This window comes from Peromyscus leucopus, chromosome 4 (genome assembly GCF_004664715.2).
Source record: "Peromyscus leucopus breed LL Stock chromosome 4, UCI_PerLeu_2.1, whole genome shotgun sequence".
NCBI lineage: Eukaryota > Metazoa > Chordata > Mammalia > Rodentia > Cricetidae > Peromyscus > Peromyscus leucopus.
In genome coordinates this window covers 129,473,091-129,498,476 of record NC_051066.1, presented here as the reverse complement: position 1 = coordinate 129,498,476, position 25,386 = coordinate 129,473,091, and the positions used below count along the sequence as shown (strand labels likewise).

Here is a 25,386-nt window from a genome sequence, read left to right as displayed (position 1 = left end):
TATCTTCACCCCTAGAAAGCAAAAAGAAAAAGAGAATATAGATATGAGATAGATCATCGAATCTACTCTGAGAAAAAAGATAAAGAAATAATAGGATAAATAGGTGGATCATTGAATCTACACTGAAGAAAAGGGGGAAGATATAAAAATGACAAAAGGTAGACTACTGAATCTATTATGAAAAGAAAAAAGAGAAAATATGGATATGATAAGATAAAAAGGGAGATTATGGAATCTACTTTTAAAAAGGAACTACTTGTTTTAAATAAGATAAGTAATGAAATTTTTTTGTTCTGAGTTTATCAGATGTTACTGGACTGGACATTGTTAATATATATAATGGAGTTTTTTTATCTGAATCGGTCAAATGTTAATGGACTAGACATCATTAATGTAATTTTTGTCTATATATATTGTATATTATTAGATAGTTTTTCCTGTATTAGTTATATGCTTTTTTAATTTTAGACAAAAAGAGAGGAAATGTGGTGGTATTGTGTTCACCAAAATATTGTGTACTCTAATAAAAATATCTGGGGTCAGAGAACAGACAGCCACTAGATACAAAGGCTAGAAAATGGTGGCACTCACACCTTTAATCCTAGCATTCCAGAGATAGAAATCCCTCTGGATCTCTGTGAGTTCAAGGCCACACTGGAAATAGCCAAGCATGGTGACACGCCTTTAATCCCAGAAAGCCAGCCTTTAATCCCAGGGAGTGATGGTAGAAAGCAGGAAGATATATAAGGCGTGAGGGCGAGAAACTAGAGGCATTTGGCTAGAGGATTTTGGCTGGTTAAGATGTGGCTGGTTAAGCATTCAGGCTATGGAGCAATACAGTTCAGCTGAGACCCATTCGGGATGAGAACTCAGAGGCCTCCAGTCTGAGGAGACAAGACCAGCTGAGGATCCGGCAAGGTGAGATAGCTGTGGCTTGCTCTGTCTCTCTGATCTACCAGCATGGACCCCAATAACTGGCCTCGGGTTTGATTTTATTGATAAGAACTTTTAAGATTTCTGCTACAGAACAGGAATAGGGACATCGTTTCTCCTGGAAAAACTGCTTCCAGCTGACTTGGTGGGGGTCAGTTGGCTCTTGGTTGGGGGGGGGGAGTAGGAAGGAGGCTTCTGACACAGGCATCCTGGGGTGATGGGCTGTTGTCTGCTGCCTCGGAGCTGTTCATCTTTCTTGGCTTGGCAGTCTGGATGCTTGTGTCTGACAGGATGCTGATGAGACTGAGAAAAGCTTAAAAAATTTACTATTTTTAGTTTTTCCTTTGGGGGGTTCCCAGGGTGATAGAGGGGGTCCCAAGACCAGGAAAGTTCGGGTTTGGCACTTATCTGAAGTAGATCCAACCTGTCCAGATGGATTTAAGCTGGTTTCTGGAGCTTAGAAAAAAAAAAATTGAACATATTAAGAAGCAGCCATGAGAAAAATTAAAGGCTTGGGCTGCTGACCCTTGTAGTGTTTGGTATTCTGCTTATATTGGTTAGTGTTAATGAGAGAGAGAGAGAGAAAGAGAGAGAGAGAGAGAGAGAGAGAGAGAGAGAGAGAGAGAGAGAGAGAGAGAGAGAGAGACAGAGAGAGAGAGAGAGAGAGAGAGAGACAGAGAGAGAGACAGAGATTGGAACATGTCTTTAATTTTTACCTGAGATAAGCCTTATCAGAGACAGATTATTTAAGGCACCTATTTCATTAGTTTAGCATCCAGGAGACACAGGTGATCAATTGTTAAGAGCATTTAACAGTAATAGATGATTATATAAAATTCTGGGGTTTTTTTGTTTTTGTTTTTGTTTGTTGTTTGTTTGTTTGTTTTGCAGGGCCCAGAGCCTTTTTGGTCTGGGGGTGTAAATACCTTTTAACTGTTACTGTTCCTTACCACTTGGGTGTATATCTGATGATCCTTGGACTCCAGCTCTATGGTGATCCTGTAACAATTAGCTGAGTAGTTAATTAGAAGAAGGAACCCTGAAGAGAAAAGCTTGTGGGGTGAGCACTCATTTTTCTGGAATTGGTGACAAGGCAGTGGGTCCTGACGTTCTCCGGAACTTGAGAGAGAGCAGGGCCCTGTCTGTGCCCCTGTGCATGGGAAGCACTGCTGGCCGGTCTGGAGTGAGGCACATGGGGGGAGCAAATGAAACGAAAGCTCCTACCTTAGCTGGAAAATCTCTTCCCATTAATTAACCCTGAAAGTACAACCAAGTCTGGTGAGGTGGATAAGGCTGTTCCCCCACCCCAACAATAGGAAAATGAGGACAGATGGGACCCCAAAATTCCCACAGGACTGATGAAGTGGCTCGGTGTCCAACAGGAAGGAAATGGATCGCCCCATGCTGCATCCCTGTGAGGATCCTGATAGCATAAGGGGCTGATTTGGATCCTTTCCTTCCGGTATCCCACCATGACAGCCATAGGAAACGGGAAACCAGCACCTCAGTCTCGTCCTCTCTTGTATCAAAGCTAGTTGACAAGTCCGACCTAACTTAAGCAAGCTCCTTCTGGGCAGCCAGCTTAGCCTAGGCACACCACTGGTCATGTAACATTCTTCCCTGTGTACCATCAGGCACAACGCCTTCTCTAGCCCTCCAGCCATTTCCAGGGTCGTCCCCCACAGAGTGGGCACAAATGTCACTTTAGAGTACGTTCATTCCTGTCAGGATGGCCACAGCATGCTTGTGTTCGAAACAAACATAAAAGGATTACAAAGGGCTGGAGATGGAATTCAGTGGTAGACAGCCTGGCTAGCATGCATGAGGCATGAGCTCAGTCTTCAACAATGCACGAAACTGGGCTGTGAAGAGACACCATGAGCATAAGAAGTTTTTAAAGATTTATTATGTATACAGTGTTCTGTCTGCAGGCCAGAAGAGGGCACTAGATCTCATTACAGGTGGTTGCGAGCCACCAAGTGGTTACTGGGAATTGAACTCAGGACCTCTGGAAGAACAGCCTGTGCTCTTGACCTGTGAGCCATCTCGACAGCCTCCCACAGCAACTCTTATCAAGGAAAACACTTCATTGTTCAGAGTTTAGCCCATTATTGCATGGTGCAGAAGGAGCAGAGTGTCATGATATATTGTGTATCAAATAAAGATTGCCTGAGGATCAGAAGACAGATCCAGCCACTGGATTAAACAGAGGCCAGGCAGTCGTGGCACAGACCTTTAATCCTAGCATTTGGGAGGCAGAGGCCCATCTGGATCTCTGAGTTCAAAGCCACCATGGACTACATGAAAGATTGACTCAGTCTAGGAGAGCAACAGAGCCAGAAAAGTAGTGGCACAGACCTTTAATTCCAGCACTTGAGATCTCATGCTTTTACTCCCAGTATTTGGGAAGCACACACGCCATTACTCCCATCACTCGGAAGGAAGTGAAATGGCTGGGCAGAGAAAGGCATATAAGCCGTGAGGAGACAGGAACTGAGGACGCAGAGGTTTTCAGTGTCAAGATTCATGGCAACAAGATCTGCTGAGGAGTTGGCGAGGTGAGAAGTAGCTGGGGCTCGTTTCCTCGGATCTTTCAGAATTTACTCCTTTTAGCTCTGGGTTTTATAAAACTATTTAAGGTCAGGCGATGGTGGCGCATTCCTGTAAGGCCTTAATCCCAGCACTCAGGAGGCAGAGGCAGGTGAACAGGCACCAAAACTACAGAGAAACCCTGTCTTGAAAAAGACCAAAAAAATTAAAAAAAAAAAAAAAAAAAGTGCTTAACTGCTGGGCAATTTCTCCAGCCACAATAAATTTATCCTTAAAATAAAAAAAATCCATGTGTGGATATGTTCCCTGGATGGATGCCGGTATATAACATGAGTGCCTGCAGAATCCAGAAAACTGCAATGGATTCCCTGGGACCTGAGTTGTTAGGTGGGTGTTGACAACCAAATCTTGGTGCTCTGGAAGAACAATGTACCACTCAGCAGCCCTCGCTTCAGCTTGTGGGGTGTTTTTGGTTTCTGGCTGTCCTGGAACTTACTCTGTAGCCTCAAACTTGGAGATCCATCTACCTCTACCTCCCAAGTCTCCCAAGTGCTAGGAGTATGGCATGACTACCACCTGGCTTTTTTTCTTTTTTTTTTTTGTCCTCCCTAAATATAACTGTAGCTGGAGTTTTCTCCTGTTCTGCCTGGCCCATGGTCAAGACCAGATACCCAAGCAATAATGTTCTACAAAACGAGTCAAACTAAAGAGCATCTTAAGCTAAAGGTACCAGAACTTTTCACTTGATCAATTATAACAATTAATTCCGTGTTTAACAATCAACGGGAATTTAAATTGGCCACTAAACTAACTTTCAGGATAATTATGGTAACTAACCAAGAATGCTACAAGTAGGAATATTTATCTTTGTTATGATTTTCCATGTGATCCAGCAAGCTAAGGTTTTATTCACAATGTAGCCCAGGCTGGCCTAGAACTCACATGGATGTGCCTGATCTGGCATTAAATGATGGGATTAAAGTCTTGGATGGCAAAACCTGGAAGTAGACCAAGCTCCACGATGTAGAGAGCACAGACATCCTGTGCATGTCAGCACACACCAGCAGATGAACACACACAAGAATAGAGAAATACAACTTTAATCAAACAGAAAGGAAAATTCTAGGCATCTGTTAGCTTTCTGCCTAAAACTTAAAAAACAGGAGACAAAACTGTTGAACAAGGCAATTCCCCCACACTTGTGACACTGCTCCATTACCAAAATAAAAAAATAATAATAAAAAAACTTTAATGAAAATGTTAACCATGAAAATAGAAGTCTGAGAGTCGTAAAAAGTGTATAAAAAGCCCCCCAATGCGACAAGGCTGTCCTTTTTCTACAAAATAGCACCAGTAATCACAGTAAAAGGTGTTAAAAACCATTGAGATAGCATTTCTGAAATGCAGCTTTTCTCATCTCCAGTGATGCCCCTAAAAAAGAATGCCCCTTAAAAACACAATGGATCATGGGGTAAAACGGTTTTAAAAATCTCCAGAGGATCCAAGTTTCTCACTGTGGTTTCCCCATCATCTCTCAGATAAGGGAAAATGATGTGCTTCTGGCCCTCGTATTAGAGGATCACACTTTTCTGGAGACCTGAGCTGTGGGGGAGGAGGCTCCATCATTTGGAGAGAGGGAGTGGGGAAAAGTTTAGCTCAACTCCCTCCGTCATGTCCCTCACACATGAAAGAGGGGCCACCCCCCTCCCTGAGCTCAAAACAGTCTATTCCAGTCTTCTTGAGGATTAGCTACATGGGCCCCTGCCCAGGGAATCTTGGGGGAAATGGCCCTGAATGTGATGATGATGTCATCCCTGCTGACATCATCATCATACTGGGAAATGCTACAAGACCAAAAGGACTCCAGCCCTTGCACCAAAGCAAGGGGAAGGTGCCGGTAAGACCTAAGTCATAAACCTTTTCATCTTCTACTATCCCTAGGGAAAATTAAAAAACAAAAAACAAAAACATTTCTGGCCCCTTGACCTTGTTCATCTGAGCCCACATGGCACTAGCGTCCTCTAGTAAATAAATGTGGAGCACAGGTTATTTAAAAACAAAACCTGAAGTGATTTTGCAGCATTAACCTGAGTACTGGGAGAGCTGTCATTTTGGTATCTTAGCCAACACTTCTGACTGATTAACCCAGGAGGGGAAAAAAGCCATATTACTATCTACTTCAAGTTTTCAAGTTTCAAGATAAGAAAACATGAGCACCGTGTCGGGCTACTCTAAGCAGCCAGGTCTGAGCTGTGCACATGGAGGGAGCACCTTGGGCTCCCTGCAAGGGCCAGGAGGCTCTGCTCCCACTGAACAGGAGAAAGCTGAGGTACACAGTGAGGTGAGGCCCCAAACAGGTGAGCTGAGTGAGGAAGGGGAGAGGTGAGGTGCCTTCAGGGAGAGGGTGACTCTGGGGACCTGGCTCGCACCAAGAGCACCCCAGTCCTGGGTAGAACTATTCACATGCAAAGTAGTCCTTCAAGGGGGCAAAGAGGTGTCTGATGACTGGCACACTCCAGGACCTTCCCAGCAGCTTCTGGCGGGCGCCACGGCCCATGTTGGAGACATCCGTGTAGTGGGCAGGAAAGCCGAAGATCCTGGGAGAGCACAGAGTGAAAAGACACAAGGTTAGAAGGGCCCATGTCCCCAGCACACCAAGAACAGCTGTGTTCTGGAAGCCTAGGCTTAGGAAAGCTAGCAGGCTTCAGTCAGGACTATTAGGCTCAAAGGAACCACTGGTTCCTCAGAACACTTGCTGACAGCTGACAGTGACAGTGACCCAGGGCTGTGCATCTTCACAGGGATTGTGCCCCTGTCCCTTACATTCCATGCAAGGCTGCTTCTTAAATGTGAATTGACCCATGAATGACTGCCAGTCAGCCAGCAGACATGTATCTAGAACCATTCTTAAATGCTTAGTGTGCACTGGTCAGCCAGAAGACACGTGTATTTGACTTCAAAACATAATGAGAAGTCAAGCAATTTGTTTTCAGAGGGAAAACCAAAAAGACAAGATTTTCAATGCCAAACACAGGGGGCTCAGATACCAGAGCTGCTTGAGCACATGTACACACAACTCTCTCACTCTCTCTCTCTCTCTCTCTCTCTCTCTCTCTCTCTCTCTCTCTCTCTCTCTCTGTGTGTGTGTGTGTGTGTGTGTGTGTCACGAAATATTAAGAGAAGAATAATTCCAGAGCTTGCCAAAGGGACTTCCTCCAGGCTGCTGAAGAGGACAAAGACTGATCCTCAATACTGCGAGCTTACGACAGCTCTAATGTTACCTGCGGGAATTCACCACCTCAGGCCCAGCCTTGTTATTCCCGGCATCTACACAGTACCAATCATACCTCATGAATCACTTTAAACAGAACTTTCAAATTCCAGAACAAGCTGCAGCTTGAACATAATTAGTGTTGCCAGCCCGTGGACCCGGGAACATTTGTAGAAGAGGACACTGAAGAGGGCATTTGTGAAGAGGTTGGTAGTACCCTGAAACTGTTTCTAGACATAACAAGCAGGTACAGAACTCACAGTATTGTGATGGAATGCACCAGGCCTGTGCAAGTTCCCACTATAGAGTGGGGGAAGGCAGGAATCCCAGAATTGGGTAAAAACCTACTGGCATTCCCGGGAATTGGAAAGTCAGTTGACGTGAACCCTGCTGGGCTTATCACACAGCAGGCCAGAGTCCTCGCTGTAAGAATAGCTGGGGAGGACAAAAGGGACTTGATGAGAAAGGGGGAATAGTAATGTCTAAATTGAGTGAATGGGAGTGGAGAGTGGAGAGGGTAGTGATAGAGTTGAGGGAAAAGGGTAAATATGTTCAAATTTGAAAATGAATTGTGAAAAAAAATGACTTGGGCCACGGTGGTTCACATTTATAAGGCGAACCTTCAGGAGGGTGAAGCACAGGCGTGCCTAGACTACAGTGAGTTCTTGCTCAGCCAGGGGACCAGAAAGGAAACCAATACCCAATGAAATATGGAACACTAACACCTTCATGAAATAGTTCATACAAACTATCTGGAAAAGAGGGCAAGTGGTGGTGCACACCTTTAATCCCAGCACTCGGAGACAGAGGAGCGGGTCTCCATGAGTTCGAGGCCAGCCTGGTCTACAGAGCGAGATCCAGGACAGTCAGGGATACACACAGAGAAAACCTGCCTCAAAAAAGGACGGGGGAGGGGCAGGAGGATCTCTCTCTCTGAGTTCAAGGCCGTCTTAGTCTACAGAGTCAGCTCCCGGACAGGCAGAACTCCTTAGAGACCCTGTGTCATCCAAAAAACAACAACTGAAATCAATGAGATGGCTGCTCTGCACAACAAAGGTAAGAGAATCCACAGACTAGAGCAAGAAGGACCCCTGAGCGGGACTCGGGATAAAGCAGACTTTCCGCAGCTTCCTCACTGACAGCATATTGAGACAGGAGAACATCAGGGCAGTACAGTAAGGCGTCCACCACCCCATCTTTCTCCACCCATTTCCCCTTTCTGCCTTTGTCCCCACGGCTTCCCTCTCCAAGTGCAGCTCACCTTTCGAGCTCAGTACACCACAAAACATCGTCCTTGCCATTCATGACTACAGGGAAAAGCTGGTTTTTCCCCTGTCTGATGGAGTTCGACTTGGTGGTTATTGTCTGTACTTTCTTTAACTGGAGGGGGAAAAACATTTCGGGGTGAGCACAGAAGGCTTCCATGTGGGGTCAGGCTCAGAAGAATCCAGAGGGCAGAAGATGGAAGGCACGATTTAGGAGAGGTGGCGGGGATGGGCACACACAGAGAGAGGACAGAGACTGACGTGAAGAGATTCTTTCTGCTTCTCACAAATGCCACATAAATTTTGGCCAAAAGTGACCATGAAGGAGCACATGGGGTCCAAGACACCAGTTACTGATCAAAAGGGTCATTAAGAGCAAAAGCCATCCAGACTCAGAATGGCCAACCAGAGCTTGGGCAACAGGCCTTTGCTTTTCGCAGACATGGAGGAGCAGGCACTCAGAGGCCTTCCTGTGCGTCTCTGACTTCACAGCATCCGCCACTGCTCCTTATAGCAGAGATCATCTGCAGCACAGACTCTGGACCTCCAGCATTAACCACTGCAGAGCCCGCTTGCACTTTCTTACTGAGGTTATTCACCAAGAACATCTCCTACTCTGTACTCGAAGAAGGGACAGAACAGTTCAGTGGGGAGAGGAAAGAGGCCCAGCACCAGGAGTGTGAGGAAGTGAGCAGGAGCCACGTGGATAGAGCCAAGGTCAGTTTTCCAGAAGGTGCAGCATAGACCACTCAGCATCTTACCTTTGCTGTCCTACTGAACTCCAAGCAGTCCTGCAGCTCGAGCTTATCATTCTTTGAAGCTATCACGGGCCTGGGAACAGCCAAAACCCGTTACTCTCCAGCATCTGCCCTGGAGGTCTACACTAGAGACCTCACAAGTCAGGTGAGGAGAGAATCTAGCTTTTTAAATAAAATTTAATTTTTTTAAATGTGTATGCGTGTTCCCCTGTGTTTATAAGAGCACCACATGCAGACACAGGCCATGAAAGTGAAAAGAACTAGAATCCTGCAGAATATTGGGCATTGGGAACAGAACCAAGAGCAACAAGGACTCTGAACTGCCTAGCCAGTTCCCCAGCTCCAGAATCTGATTCTAAGTGTACTTTGGTAATGATCATGTCATAAACATCAGATGCAAACCATCCTGGTGAGAGCAGAAGGCTGTGCCAAAATGCCTAATGACAGCCCACTACCCACACATGTCTTGCTACCACTGAATGACATGCATTAAGGGGGAAACCAAGTCCTGTGCAAACCACAACGTCTTCATTCACTGTTATATATAGACAGCACTATCACCTTGGTCTAGATCACCATGGGCATCTTTACTATGAGACATAATGCCATGGAATAACCCTCTTGTACATTGTAAAGATTTGTCACTTGAATTGGTTGTAATAAAATGCTGATTGGCCAGTAGCCAGGCAGAAAGTATAGGTAGGGCAACCAAACTTAAGAATGCTGGGAAGAGGAAGGGCAGAGTCAGGAGTCGCCAGGCAGACAGAGAGGAAGCAAGATGCGAATGACGTCTTGAGAAAAGGTACCAAGCCACATGGCTAAACATAGATAAGAATTATGGGTTAATTTAAGTGTAAGAGCTAGTTGGTAATAAGCCTGAGATACTAGCCAAGCATTTGTAATTAATGAGTCTCTGTGTAGTAATTTGGGAAGCAGCTGCCAGGTATTTGGGAGTTGCTGGCTGGACAGAAAGACTCCATTTACACGCACACTGCTAGAGACGGGAGCTCAGAAGGCCAGCGATTGTAATGCCACCGTCCCATGAAAGACCTTCAGTGATTGCTCCTTCTCTGACTCTGTGATTGACAAATGTGGATTCAAATGTCAAGAGCTGGGTGTCAAAGCAGAAACCTGTCCACATCTGTACACAGAAGTAATGAACTACACCAGCCCCTATCAGAGGACCCGAATACCTCAGAGACGTTGCAATGGAGGCAGTTAAGGAAATCACACCCAGCCCTGACAGCCTTCTAGCCACCCAATGAGGTATTCATGAGCCTGACACTGAGACCAAGAGAGAAGAGTCAGAGCAAGCCTGGATCTGTGCAGATTCAAGATCCACACAAACCTTCAACACAGGTAGTGGAGCGTGGTCAAGTATAACCCCAGGGACCCAAGAGTGGATGATGAAGACCAACATAAAGCTTCCAGGTGTTCATAGCACACACAGGCTCAAACAGGCACGCACATAAGTATAATTAAAAAAAAAAAAAAGACTGAATCAGTGATGGATGATAAACCAGCAGGTATTAGCTAGTGCAGCCTGTATCTGCCTAGACCTCAAATGCTTAGTGTATCAAACCACACTCCTCTTGTTAACCAACATGTTGACTGACACCTAACAAGTTTCCAGTGGTTGACATCCTCTTGGATAGACAATACTCATCACTTCATTTACACCTTTCTGTCTTCTTCCTCTTTTCCTCCCACTAGACAAAAATGCATCTCATGTTAGCAATGTCCCATGATTTCCAATGCCAACATATAAGTAAGCAGCATTGTGTTTAGATGGAATTTACGCCTATACCTTCAGTTTCTTCCCAAGGTGTTCCTGGCCTAAGAACACTAATCTTGAAGCTTGTCTTGGGAAACCCATGGGTCCCACAATCCCGAGTCCTTCCCTTCAGCATCAGATTCTCATTATTCACATGGCTGCATCCCTTCTGTTCTACTGAATGGGCCCTCTTGCCGTCCACATCCACATTTGCCAAGCTACCCTCCTTAGCTTGTCCACTCCACAAGAACCATCAACAGGCTCTACCACTTACTGTGCCCAGCAGCAGCTATGAAAGAGCTTGATGGCTGGGTAAGTTAGCACAGGGTACCCCAATAATGAACATGGTATGGTAACCAATAGCTCAGCAAGCTCCAGTGATTAACGATACTCCCCACCCCACCCCACACAAAAAAACCTGGTCCACCCTACTACAGGCTCCAACTCCAGCAACACTTGACCAATATCTAAAGTTGCTTATCAGAGCTCATGGCAGGTCAGAGATGGTCAATATCATTGCATGTAGTGTCTTCATTAGCACGGTCTTGAAAGCAAGCATAGATAATCAGGCCCTTACAGAGTGAACCACTTGTATATAAACTCCCTTGACTCAGCAACTTTTGGTTCATGATAAAAGGGTGGGAAATACTGACTGAGAAAATTAGAGGGAGCCAGATTCTGTGCTATTTATAAAAAAAAGTTTTATGTATGAAAGTATCAGCATACCACATCCATACTGGCATCCTCAGAAGACAAGAGAGCCTCAGACTCCATGGAAAAGGATACTAAGACCAATAACTAATATATAGGATGCTATGAACTTATAAAGCTTCTATAGGGCAGAGGATACCATCTTGTGGCAAAATTGCAGCCTATAGAATAGGATAAGATCCTATCAAATTATGTATCTGATAAGAGGGTTAGTATCTACAATAAAGACTAAAAGATGGGGAACAGAAGTAGTGAATAATTCCTCAAAATATGAAATACAAATGGCTGAGACACAGTTAAATCTTCAACATTCCTACCCATTATGAAAATGCAAATTAGATGAACAGCAGTGGCACATGCCATTAATCCCAGCACTTGGGAGGCAGAGGCAGGCAGATCTCTGTGAATTTGAGGCCAGCCTGGCCTATAGAGCTAGTTACAGGACAGCCAGGGATACACAGAGAAATACTGTCTCAGGCTGGAGAGATGGCTCAGCAGTTAAGAGCACTGGCTGGTCCTCCAGAGGTCCTGAGTTCAATTGCCATCAACCACATGGTGGCTCACAATCATCTGTAATGAAATCTGGTGCCCTCTTCTGACCTGCAGGCATATATGTAGGCAGAACACTGTATACATAATAAATAAATCTAAAAAAAGAAAGAAAAGAAACATTGTCTCCAAAAGATAAAAAGGAAGAAAAGGAAAAAGAACAATAGAGTAAGAAAAAGAAAAAACAATAAATGAAATTATAAATGAGATTTTATCTTCTATCAGTCAGAATGGACAAGACCAAAAAAACAAATAACTTGTGGGGGCAAGGTGTGGGTGCAGAGGGAAATACTTATTTGTTCCTGGTGGGTGTGCAATTGGTTCAGGCATTATGGGCAGTGTGGCAGTTCCTCAGGAAATTGGAAATGGATCTGCCTCAAGATCCCGCTATAACCACTCTTGATGATATAGCCAAAAGACTCTACATCCTAGTAAAGAGTCACTTGCTCCGCGATGTTCATTGATGCCTTAGTCATGATGGCCAGAAGTTGGGAACAGCCTAGAAAGTCTGTCAATTAATGAATGTTCGGTGAGAATGTCATTCCTTTATACAATGGAATTATTCAGCTATTAAGAAAAACAAAATAGTCGGGCAGTGGTGGCGCACGCCTTTAATCCCAGCACTCGGGAGGCAGAGACAGGCGGATCTCTGTGAGTTTGAGGCCAACCTGGGCTACCAAGTAAGTTCCAGGAAAGGCGCAAAGCTACACAAGAGAAACCCTGTCTCGAAAAACCAAAAAAAAAAAAAAAAGAAAAGAAAAAAAAAAAAGAAGAAGAAAAACAAAATAATGAAATGTGAAGGTAAATGGATGGAATCAGGGGGAAAAATATCCTGATTGAAATAACCCAGACCCAAAAGGTCAAATATTGTGTATTCTCCCTTATATGTGCATAGTAACTTTTAAGCCTTCAATGTGTGTGCTGCCACACATCAGAGGTTAGGTACACAGTAGGGACATGGGGGAATCCAAAGAAAAAGGAAATAGAACATAGAGCTATAGAGAGGTAAAGGGAAAGCTATACTAGATGGATCAAGTAGGGAATATGGGGAGGGGCAAAAGATTACATTTTTATGAATGGTTTGTCTGCATGTGTTACTTGCATCCCAGGTGCATTCCTGGATCCCACGGATGACAAGAGGGTATCAGACCATTTGTATTACAGATGGCTGTGAAGTACCATGAGTCTGCAAGGGCAGCAAGTGAGCTTAACCACTGACCACCACTTCTCCAGCCACCATGCTACTACCGTTAATGCCTCCACTCAGCCCTGGGTTGGTCACCAAGGGCCTAGTCCAGGACCCACTTCATCTCAGGGCCATAAGGAATGGTGTCCTTGACACTCAACATTTGCAATGGAAGACGGCACAGCAGGAAGAACAGGGAGGCTTCACGGTTCTGTCATCCTGGGTACCTTCAGCAACACCCGCCCGCCCTGCAGCTAGAGCAAGGCAGCTGGCCCAGGAGTCCTCCTGCCCAGTGCTCCACTCATTCAGAGCATCCTAAAGCTCTAAACCTTTCTAGACAGTGGTTCTCAACCTTCCTAATGCCTCAACCCTTTAATACAGCTCCTCATGCTGTGGTGACACCAACCATGAAATTATTTCATTGCAACTTCATAAATACAATTTTGCTACTGTTAGGAAACATATGCAGGATATCTGATATGCGAACCCTGTGAAAGAGTCATTGGACAGATCTGTGTGTTCCCCCCAGGGATCACTACCCACAGGTTGAGAACCACTGTACTAGAAAGTTGGAATATTGGGCTGGAGAGATGGCACAGAGGTTAAGAGCATGGCTGCTCTTCCAGGTCTTGAGTTCAATTCCCAGCAACCACATGGTGGCTCACAACCACCTGTAATGAGATCTGGTGCCCCGTTCAGGCATGAAGGCATACATGCAGGCAGAACACTGTATACATAATAAATAAATACAATTTAAAAAAAAAGAAGAAGAAAAAGAAAGTCAGAATGTCAGTCAGACTTGTATATAACTTGGCTGTCTGTTACCTGTCCCGCTCAGGGTTCTTACCTGTTCATCCCAGGGAGGTTGCCCCAGAAGTATCGGGCCCTGTGAGCGGCAGAAACCTTGATGGCATCGATCATCACTGGGTTACACTGCAGGAAGAGAAGGGGAGCAGCTGGGGACACCTCAAGACAGGTCTGACCTGGTGGCTGACCAGGCTTTCCTAGCTAAACAAGAGGAAAGGAGACAGACCAGTTCCCACCCAGAGGCTGGCTGGAGAGATCAATGCATGATGGTGGATAAAGAGATGAGATCAGACCTGCCCACATTGATTCATGACCGAATTCTATTTTCAGAAGGTTGTGCAGACAGAGAATGCACACCTAAGCACGGGTTGAAGACAGCTCTATCCCTCAAGGCCAGATAACTTATAAGCTAGCTGCGGTGGTGCACACCTGTAATCCCAGCTCTCTACAGGCAGAGACAGGAAGATTAAGAGTTCAAGGAAAGCCAGGGCTACGTGAGACCATCTTCAAAAAGAACAGAGCCAGCAGGATGGTTCAGCAGGCTTGGGTGCTTTTATGCTGATGACCAGAGTTTGAGTTCCAGAAGCCACATTGTGGAGAGAATGGACTCCAAAGTAATCCTGTGACCTTCAAACATGCAGCATGGCAGGTGTGCCTGTGTGCACACATACAAAGTAAAGCTTAAAAATGAAGGAAAACAAACCAAGAGATGGAAAGACAAAAGCCTATTAATTTCCCCACAGACCTTACATCAGCAATTATCAATACAAATAGAAGATAGCATTAGTGCTGACTAAGAAGGAAGGGGTGACCTAAATGGATTACCTACATTCAAAAAGCCTGTGGAATTGTTCATCCTCTAATAAGAAAATCTACTGCTCAGCAACATCGAGCAGCTTTCTGTGTTAGTGTTGCCTTCCCTGCCTAGTTTCCCTGACAACGGACTCACCGCCAAGAATCGGGAGATGTCTTTCTTGTCGTTGACCTTCATGGCCACCACGTTCTCAAACATCCAGAAGAATGGACGGTTGTCGCCCTCCTTGGGGCGTGTATAATTCAGCAAGTGGTAAAACTCAAAGAAGAGCCTGCCGGTGCCCTCTATATTGGGAAGAGCATTGGAAAATGGAGTTCAATCAAGAGCTTCATTCAACACAAGCCTCAATTTCCCCAACCAAGAGTTTTCCAAGGACACGGCAGTAAAGGAAAACCTGTACCTGTTGTGCCCTGGAATGACAAACAGAATCTGGCCTAAGCTATAAGCAATGCTGAACCAAACTACAAGCCTATTCCACCTGGACTCACACTGCTGATAGAGGCCCGGCGGGCGTCACAAACCACTCAATCTACTCACCATATAGGCCTTTCCTGGCTGGGTTGACATTGGAGAGGTCATTGCAAGGGCTTCCACCAATCACCAAGTCAAATGGGCCCCACTCTTCAATCTGAGGGAAAAACACAGGCCTAGGATGAGCCTGAGGAAGGACGAACTAAAACCTTGGATTCTGGGGGAAACATTTAAAACAAAAACAAAAATAAATGAAACAAAAAACACCAATTCTAAAATCATCCTTTGCCACACTAAATGTTTGATGCCAGACACCTCAATGCTCATGTTCTAACAGAACTACAGAATCTTGAATTATATCTCAAACTGCCCTATTTACACTTTTTTCTAAAGTGTCCACAGCTTCCACTACCTGCAACCCTGGACCTGAGGGATGGGGACAGTATGCCATGATATCAGGGAAAGTCCAGGGTATAGAAGAGGGATAGGTAAGATGAGATGAACTTCAGGAAAAAGGTCACCCTTACATTTTTCTTTGTGATTTTCCTAACGTCATTCACGTATTTGATTTGGCCTTCATGTTTAACGGTTCCCACAGCGATAGACTCTGAACAGACTTCGGAAGCGACGTACTTTTCCACTTTGATACCCAACTCTTTGAGCACCAAGTACCCTGTGGGGGATCAAATAGAAATGTGAGGACAAGGGAAATGAGGATCCATCCCCTCACTCCATCACTGTCGCTTCAGAGCAGCTGTGTCAACTCCAGGGACCCTCACAGCGTCGCCCACAGTGGCCATGCTCTCTCCTTCCATGCAGGGGACGTCTCACGACATGGAAAGGAACCAGGACTGAGGAAGGTAGTTGCTACCTAACTGACCACGAATGTATCTATGCACACAGAAGGCAAAGTTTAAGAATCAAGGTTAAAATGCAAAGAGCTAAGAAGTATGTCCTTTGAAAAGGGGAGCAAGCACCCTGCATGAGCCACAGCAGACCTGAGAGTGCTGTGCATGCTGACTGATTTCTGCATGCACACAACAGGGAAAACTAGAAAAGAGCCCAGACTGAGGGGCTTGCCAGCAAGCCGACTGTCACTGTCCGCAACTGTCACAGGGGAGACACCTTCAGCCCGCCTAGAAGCGTCTTTCATTGCCTCAGACTCACCTGTCGCAATTCCATCAAACAGGGACAGGACTCTAATGGGCCTCCTCCTGGCTGCGGGAATTGCTGGGTACAACTTGGGCGGCTCCTGCCAGATAAGCAAAGAGAGTGATGCCTCAGAGTGCCCATCCATCCTCCTGTGCCCAGATGCTTTGATGGGAACCGGGAAGAAAGCATTAGCCACAGGCTGGCCATGCTGTCCTTAGATAGGAGGGACACACAGAGCCAGATAAGGAGCTGGACCAGTCGCTGCCAAGGCCTCTAAGAACAGGAGATCAACCCCTACAATGTGGGAGCAGCTGCTCCTGTCACCCACAGGCTCCGAACATTCCGTCTTCTTCCCTCCTCAGAAGGCACTGGAAAGAGACTTGTCAGTTAGAGGTGTTGACTCGCAAGGGCTCTCAGGGCTCTGTGAGGTAGCAGAGATGGAATCTCGCTGCACATTCCCAGCTGGCCTTGACCTCACTAACATAGGCTACCCTTAAACTCATCACAAAGTTCATGGCTCAGCTTTCTGTGCTGAGATTCCAGCCATTGTTTCTATGCCTGTTACTATAATTTTCTTTGGCTGTTTTGATACAGGATCTCACGATGTAAGTAGCCATGACTGCCAGGAACTCACTATGTAGACCAGGCTATCATTGAACTCAGAGATAGGTCTGTCTCTGTCTCCTACATTCTGAGATTAAAGGCCTGACTCTTGCTTGTACAGATGCACAGGATTCAGATTCTTGGGGACTGTAATTGCATGGGACTACACAGAGTCTATGGCTTACAAATTCTTCGAGGTCAGGATCAGTCGTGAAGAAGTCTTGCAGGCGCATGTTCCAATCCTTCCTGCGCCTGAGGACACCATGGCAGCGCTGTGGGATGCACATATAGCAGCTCCAGGGTTCCTTCAGCTTGGCATCCTCCGCTGTCCCTGTCCCCACCAGCACCTCCAGACACTCCACACAGAAGCACCTGTACCAGAGTATCCAGAGGCAACGGGCACCAAGGTTACCAGACATTTGTCATGCAGGCCCAGTTAGATCTCCTGCCTGATGCTCAGCCTCCGGCCTCCAGGTATTTTGAGATATAGGATAACAAACCCCCTTCTTGAATATGGATCCTTCACACTCCCTTCAGGTCTAGAGCCTTTCAACAGAAACCTCACAGGGCTGACCTCACGGGCACACTGACCTGAGTCCAGCACTATGCATCAATGTAGTTCATGCCCGTGAGCACCAGATTCCACAGACTATCGACGGGGTGCTTTTTCTGTTTGGTTTTCGCTGCCTACAGACTGCAGGAACTGTGAGGTCCCCCGGGGATCTGAGGCCCTCTTGTCCGGCCTCCCACTCACCTGCAGCAGCTGGTGTTGCTGCAGAGAAGCAGCTCCCGGCCCTCGCAGCACACGGTGCAGTAGGACTGATAGCCGTCCTCATCATACATGTAGAAGAGCTCCAGGAAGCGATCCTGACCACCAGAGAGAAGCACGTGAGACCACAGGCCTGACCTCAGCCAGGCCTGGCTAGCAAGCTGGCTGGGGCCCTAGCCGGTGGCCTGGCATGCTCTTCAGCGACAGTGCATGTGATTGGAGGGCCTTCTCTGCTGCAGCACCTGTCCCCCAAACAGGAAGTGGGGGTGAATGTGCCCTGGGAAGCTGTTCACTAGTGCCTGGAGCAGGAACTGGGCTGGGGGCCTGGACGGGGGAAGGATGTGACAGGAGGAAGGGGCAGGAAGACTCACCCGGCAACTCTGGCAGAGCCCACCCTCAAAGAGGGGATGGAAGGACACAGGGTTCTTCCTACCGCAGGACAAACAGCGGTCTAAGAGAAAGACAGGTGTCAGAGTTATGGAAATCAAGGGCCTGACATCTGCTGATGAAGCCTTATGCAGGACAGTTCTGAACCCCTGCGTAAGCCAGCACTGTGTCAAGGACTTTATTCTATGTCCAATGTAACTGTTACTTTGAAACCAAAAAAAAAAAAAGAGTTACACATCAGAAAAAGGTTTGTAAGGAAGAAGAACAGGAAATACTGTGAAGGAAAGATATGAAACTGCCTGCCTTGAATACTTCTCGTTTGCCTAGCACAGGGACATCAATCACAGGCACTAACGGTGACTGCAATCAGCTTTACAGATGAGGAGACAAACCCTACCAATGAGGTAGCACTGATGTGTCTTCAGACTCCCAGGTGTCTCCTCTACCCTGAAACAATCAGCAGGTTTCAACTAATTGGATGCAACACCAGCTCTGAATCCATTTGTTATTCATGCAGCCTTTATAAGCCCGCACATGGAAGGAGATGTAAGGGGTACTCCTGGACAGCCTGGTCTACATAGTGAGTTCCAGGATAGCCAGGGCTATGGAGAGAGATAGGTAGGCAGGTAGGTCGATAAGAGTTAAAAAGTATGTATTAATAATGGTGACCAAGACTGTGTGACTGGGAGGTGGTGGGTGAATTTAAAAACCAGCTTTCACAGGATGAAACAGATACAGTGCTATGCCTCTTTCACTAATGATTTTTGCAGATGGTCAAAGCCAGGCTAAGGCAGGCCTGGGGCACCCCTGAAGGGAGGAGGGCCAGGAGACGACAGTACCTTCCAGATTGCCCTTGTTGTTGGTGACGTCAGAAGCCATCCGTTCTGTTGAGGAGAGAGGGACAAGTGTGAGGAGGTGGGGAAGTCTCTCCTTTCCCACGCAGCTGTGCACCTCTGTACCCAACAGAGGACCTGCTGCTCCTGGTCCTGCACCATGCACGGTCAGACCTTTCAGCACCCAAATCACCTCGGCTCTCGTCATCCTCCCCTCGGTCTTTCCCTCCGCAGCTGTTTGTCTTGAGGCGCTTGGGTGTGGGACAGTACTCAGAAGCGGCAGAGTCATTGGTGGTGCGTCTTCGACCTTTGTTCTCTGGAGGGGAAGCAGACGGATGTGACTGAAGGTCTAAGAGACAAGGCAGGCCTAGGACAAGACCATGCTTTTTCTGGGATCCAGCTGCATCTAGAGCAGAGGACAGTGATGGGTGTAGAGAACCCCAGAGGGTTCTCTAACCTACAGTAGAAGCCAGTTCAAAGCTCCTCTCACCCGGGAAGCAGGACAGGCTCGTGTCAGTCAAGTGAAGCCATTGATTGGTCCAATTGGAGTAACTTAAAACAATGGAATCTATTTTAGCCAATTTTATAATATTAGTCAATGTACATTTAATAATCAATTACTAATTAGGTGATATCTATTAACCAACATCACTAAAACTAAATATTTTAATTTTTATAATAAGTAATAATTTAAAAGTAGAATAACTGTATAATTATTCATTTCAGTTGTTCCATTACTAGAGAATTATTGATTTTCTTAATTGCTGAGTGATAGTACATGCCTTTAGTGACAGCATTCAGATAGCAGACAGGAAATTCAGGACCACCCAAATCTACATAGAAGATTCTAGAACAGTGAGGGCCCTACTTAGAAAATAAATTTTATTGTTGCTCACATCCTATTGTTTTTATATTGACTCATAATACAAAGGATTAAATTTGACTCCTCCAACTAAGGAAATAATTTATGCTGGGACAGGGTTTTTCTGTGTAGCCCTGGCTGTCCTTGAACTAGCTGTGTAGACCAGGTTGGCCTCAAACTCAGAGATCCATGTGCTTCTGACTCCTGAGTGCTGGGATTAAAGGCATGCGCTGCTATGGCCTAGCCAAGAAATGAAATTGTAAACCCATCAAAATCCGTACGGAAAGCATGTGTAATGACACACTCTTATAACCAAATCCAGCCTGGGGTATATGGTGAGGCCAGAAACAAAAATACGGCCAGGAGACGGCTCTGTGGGTAAATGTGTTTGCAGCTAAGTCTAGCAATCTGGTATGATAACCAGTCACCCAAGCGTTAGAGACTATACTCCTGAACACTGTCCTCTGATCGTCACACGTCTCCAAACATAAACAAACACAAAAACAAAGATAAATATTTAAAACACACCAAAATTCCAAGAGCTTTTGATGACAAAGTGACCATTGCCAGTGCTTATATGCCATTAATTTTAAGAAACAAGAGAGAAGGCGATAATCCAAAGAGTGTAGAAGGTTGGATGTGCACCCATGGTTAGCCCGAGGGTAAGTGAGGGTGGGGAGTGAGGTGAGGGAGTCTTATCAGCTTAGGAGACTTGATTCTTCTCCAGTGAGCACCGTAGATGCCAAGAAATCCCAGGACAGAGGAAAGAAAATAGAGCCTTCAAAGATGGCAAGGGAATACCGTGTCTCCTGGGTTCTAAGTTCCTACTGCCTGCCCGACGCACCTTCGACTTATTAACCACTTTTGCAGGAAAACAAAACAAAAACATTGTATTAGACATCGGGGCTGTTCGGGTCCATCCTTCACTTCATTATGTTGAATCATGAGTATATTCAGGGAGATAAGAAACCGGTCAAAATGACAGGTAGCCAAATTTGTCTATTTATTTTTTATTTTAAAGAAAGAATGGCCACAGAGGTAAAGGATGAATTTGGACTTGTGGAAAAGATTAATTGCACACAGGAAGCCTGACAAGGCAGGTAATAGCGGCCCTTGAGTTTTCAGAGGCTTTTAAGAGCCCTGGGGTCCACAGGGCACAAGTCGGCCTTGCTTGAGGTGACCCAGTGAGTGCCGGGGCTGCCAGTGTGGCTGAGGGCTACACCAGCAGCAGTGGCATATATTCATGCCTACCTGGTTGTTTGTTGTTTGGTTTGAGGCCCTCGATGCCAGTGGGCTTGAAGCCCCCATGGGCCCACTCCAGCATGGGCTTCAGCTGGTCCTCCAGCGAGTCTCCCGGGCTGCTGGGGAAGGTCTTACCAGCTCGCACTCTGGCTCTCTGCCAAGACACAAATAAAGGCAAAGTCTGTCCATGAATGGGAGCAGGCGAATGAGGTATGTGCCAGGGTGAACGCAGGGATTCCTCCTGCTGGGGCCTGCATTCCCTAAACACTGGTGTCTTTCAGAGCTGGACAGCTGTCCTTGGCTTTGTTATGTGACAGGGGCCTGCTTGAGGGTCAGGTTAGGAAACAATAGAAAGGGGGGCATGGGTGGCAGATATCTTTCCCTATAGGCACCAGACATGTTTAGATCCCTAAAAGAGATTGGTTAAGCTGAGCTATTAAGATGTAGAAGCAAGCCTCAGGCTGTTCCATCCTCATCTCCAATAGCTTGTCTTGGAAGACTACCTTTGGATTAAGACTTCAGAAGGGATGTAGCCAAACATCCATTGTTTCAAGGGCCAAAAGAATCTGTACATATAATTTAGGCACTTGCGTACATGGCACGAAAGTTGGTAGAGCTATAGGGAGGGAGTGGAAGAACCTAATGATTCTCAGGAATAAACAAATGTCTACAAACTATATTAAGAGAAAACTAGCTACTACCTCCTCTATGCCTCGAAATCCTGTTCACAGGTTGGTAAAAGGCCCTTTTTAGTAGTATGACTATGTGAACACCCAAGCCAGGAGTCATCCTGTCATACCTATTTCATCAATATTAGTAACTTACCAGTGACCCCTTTGGAACCAATTTAACCCAGTAGAGGTCAGGACCCATCTTTTCCCCATTTACTTTCTTGGTGCCTCTACCTCCAAGCCAGTCTTGAAGGATACCTGCTACCCCCTTTCCCTCAGTAGGTTTCTTCTTTCCTGCCTTTAGGGCGACACCCTAGTTAACACCCACACCCATGTTACCTCCAGAGTGTGGTACATGGCCTTCCTATAAGACACCAGCTTATTGAAGGTGGCCAGGTTAAAGTGCTGGCTGAACAGCCCCAGAGCCATGAGTTTGTCAGCTGAGACCTAGGAGAGAAAAACAAAACTATGATCGACCCACACCTGAGTTTAATGTGCACTGGTTCATCCAGAGCCCAACCTAGTGACAACTTACAGATGCCGGTACTGAACAATAAAGGGCAAAGGAGAAATGGCACACAGAGCAGATCTGGCATTGAGAAACTCCAGATGTGGGCAAGAAGGATAACTGCAGACCTTCCTGAGTGATAACGTTGACTCCCAATCAGTAAGTTCCCACCTTGCACAGGCTGAAAATATGCTTAATTCTTAATTCTCACAAAGACTGTATAACTCATGTTTTGATCACTAAAGGCAAATTGCCTTGTGCCAATGCAGAAATGAATTATGGGTGGGATTCCTAGTGAGTGCAAAGATAAAATGAGGTGACTCGGGCTGCTTATCACAACTGTAGACAGGGGATGTCCAGGATGCAATGCCTGCTTTCACGCTCAGCCCCATCTTATGCTCAGAGCCTCAACTCCGTGGTGTGGCCACCATGGGTGACAAGGGAGTATCAGCTGCTCTAGCCGACATGTAACGTAACATGTAACACGCAACGTAACATGCAACATGTAACACAGTACCAGTGGGGACTACGTTACAGGCTCTGGGCAGGTCTTGGCCTTCCTATAATCCTACCATAGCCATACTACCCCTTAATGTCATCTGACTCTGTCTACAAATGAGTACGTTATGTCTCACTGGATCCCTGTAGCTTGATGCTTTAAAGACCAGCATAGAATGGGGCGCCGGTGGCACATGCCTTTAATCTAAGCACTTGGGAGGCAGAGGCAGGTGGATCTCTGTGAGTTTAAGGCCAGCCTGGTCTACAGAGCTAGTCCAGGACAGCTAGGGCTACACAGAGAAGCCCTGTCTCAAGGAAAAGAAAAAACAAACAAACCAACCACCAGCAGAGGCCCAAGTCACAAGTCCTACTGCTCCCTCTGCTGTTCAAACAGGACAACTGCATGTAATCTCTCAGATCAGATTTCATTATTCTTACCCAGGGAAATGTAGGATACATGGAAACCCAATTTGTAGGAAAGAAAACTTGAATTGAACCAAGAAAACTTGAATTGAACCAAAGTCCTAAATGCCACTTCAGTCTTACCTGCTTGCTGTATCTCAGGAACTCCTTCCTGTCTATGGCTGGGCATTGGCCTAACACTGACATTTCTAAGGAAACCCCAGGAAATCCATTCTGTATCACTCAAAATCTTTGCAGAGCACTAGACAATGTTAAGGGGTTAAGAGCACTGCGGTTCATTCTCTAAAGGACTTGGGTTACATCCCCAGCCCCCACATGGTAGCTCAGGACTGTCACTAAGCCTGGAGTCAAGATCCATGAGATCTACAGATCTGAAGTCCTTCCTCCGGCCTCCCATGGTGTACAGAAATACATGTAGGGAAACACCCATACTGGTAAAAAAATTTTAAAGCAGATCTTGGAACATGTGTTTAACAGTTAAGAGTCAAAAGTGGGCTGATGAGATGTGAGGTACATGGTTTGGATCCATAGCACTTCAAAGACACAAAATAAAATCTCTAATTTAGACCCAGAAGACTCTCATTATAAAGGAAGACTCATTTTAAGTTGCTAAAAGAAAGATTCATTTTAAATTGCTAATACTAGAAGTTCATACTGTCTTTTTTGTTGTTAATGAGACAGGGTTTCTTTATGCAGTTTTTCTGTGTAGACAAGGTTTGCTTAAGGTGTTTCACAATACCCGGGGTGTGTGTGTGTGTGTGTGTGTGTGTGTGTGTGTGTGTGTGTAGCTACCCACAGAAGGCACAGCAGGGCATTGGAAACCTTGCTTGGGAGTGTGGGCATCCAGATGTAAGTGAGTTACCTTTCTAAATGCTTTCTAAATGCTACACCATCTTCCAGTAGACTAGTCACAGGTGTGGCCTCAGGCAGCAGGCCAGGCAGATCTGAGTTCAAAGCCAGACTATTGTACATACTGAGTTATAGGTCAGAGGATTACTGAGACCCTTTCACTAAGAAAAAGCAGCTTATCTCTGACCCACAAGCAGGCATTTAAGACAAGTAACCCAAGAAGCATGTTTCTTTACTCTGGTCCCAGTGCCAACCTTAACGCATCCATGTCCAGAACGTTGACCTCAGAGCCACCCCCAAGAGAAGCAAGGCCTCGGGTATAAAGAGCCCACCTTGCCATGGCCTCACCTCAGAAAACTTGCCGTCACCAAACCACTGTACCCATCGCATGCCGGGCATGGCCTGGCGCTTGGAGGTAGCTTTCCAGGATACCACCATGGCAGGCCACCAGGAGAAGCCCTTGATTTTCCCCCACACGAGGTCACCTATTCCAAACTCCTTATCATCCTGAAAGAAGAACCAACAGAATGAATTGCAGTCATCCAGGGAGATGAAACCTGGGAAACCTCCCTGACCAAGGGCACGAAAAGAAATGGTGGCCATAAAATGTGATGCATGAGTTTGAGAAATAGCTCACTGGTACATACAAAAAGATGTCCAGGAAAAATAAGTTGGTGTTTATATACTCCCAGCATTCAGCAGAACAAGGATTTGGAGGTCATCCTTGGCTACACAAAACTTTTTTTTTTTTTTTCAGACAGTGTCTCACTATATAGCCCTAGCATGGAACGTCTGTAGATCAGGCTTGCCTCTGCCTCGTGGGTTTTATGATTAAATGTGTGTGCTATAAAACTATCTTTTAAAAAACAGAAATAAAATATCAGGTGGTCCTGACCCATGCCTTTAATCCCAGCACTTGGGAGGCAGAAGCAGGAGGATCTCTGTGAGTTCAAGGCCATCCTGGTCTAAAAAGTGCGTTCCAGAACAGCCAGGGCTGTTACAGAGAAACCTGGTCTTAAAAAAAAAAAGGGGGGGTGGGTGGCAGGCGTCATTTGGTCACTCAATAATTTTTGCAGTTCTCTTTCCCCACATTTGCATGTTGTGCAAACCTGGGCCCAAACCCCTCCTCAGTGGTACCTGATACTCCGTGCTGTCTCCGTCTTTGCTATCTGCATCCAGCTGTGTAGCATCCATGCTCTCCTGCGGGCTGTCCTGGCTCAGGTCAATTGATGGGGTGCTGCTGCTCTGAGGTGTCACTTCTTCTATGAGGTCAATGCTGGGGTACGGGCTGGCAGGGGATGGCCATGGTGTGCTTGCTGAAGACGATGCTCGGCGTCTCCGAGACTATGGACGGAAGGACAAGACAGAGACCCAGTGAAGCAAAGCAGAAGGGGTACACAAACAGTATCCCCCAACAAGTTCCCAGAGAATCAACAAGAAGGAGAAAACAAACCAGCACCCCAGGAGACAGGGTTACAAGGACCCCAAGGCAGAGAGAAG

At 46.1% G+C, this 25,386-nt stretch overlaps 1 protein-coding gene across 7 annotated transcripts in view; it reads right to left on the bottom strand.

Annotated features, from left to right (window-relative positions):
* Positions 1-4,567: 4,567 nt before the first annotated feature.
* Positions 4,568-25,386, bottom strand: part of LOC114705546 (DNA (cytosine-5)-methyltransferase 3B) — a 38,749-nt gene continuing 17,930 nt past the window's right edge. For 2 of the 7 annotated variants that reach the window (XM_037205314.1, XM_037205315.1), the window contains 18 exons: positions 25,024-25,230; positions 24,235-24,393; positions 21,948-22,055; positions 20,947-21,091; positions 20,497-20,556; positions 19,027-19,149; positions 18,840-18,884; positions 17,985-18,064; positions 17,599-17,711; positions 17,030-17,216; positions 16,257-16,341; positions 15,617-15,762; positions 15,156-15,246; positions 14,754-14,902; positions 13,845-13,930; positions 8,781-8,850; positions 8,016-8,134; positions 4,568-6,080 (listed from right to left, as the gene is read on the bottom strand). In XM_037205314.1, coding sequence (XP_037061209.1) covers positions 5,939-6,080; positions 8,016-8,134; positions 8,781-8,850; positions 13,845-13,930; positions 14,754-14,902; positions 15,156-15,246; positions 15,617-15,762; positions 16,257-16,341; positions 17,030-17,216; positions 17,599-17,711; positions 17,985-18,064; positions 18,840-18,884; positions 19,027-19,149; positions 20,497-20,556; positions 20,947-21,091; positions 21,948-22,055; positions 24,235-24,393; positions 25,024-25,230 — 2,115 coding nt within the window. In that variant the 3' untranslated portion in view covers positions 4,568-5,938. The other 5 variants (XM_028887451.2, XM_037205318.1, XM_028887450.2 and 2 more) reach the window with 4 other exon arrangements.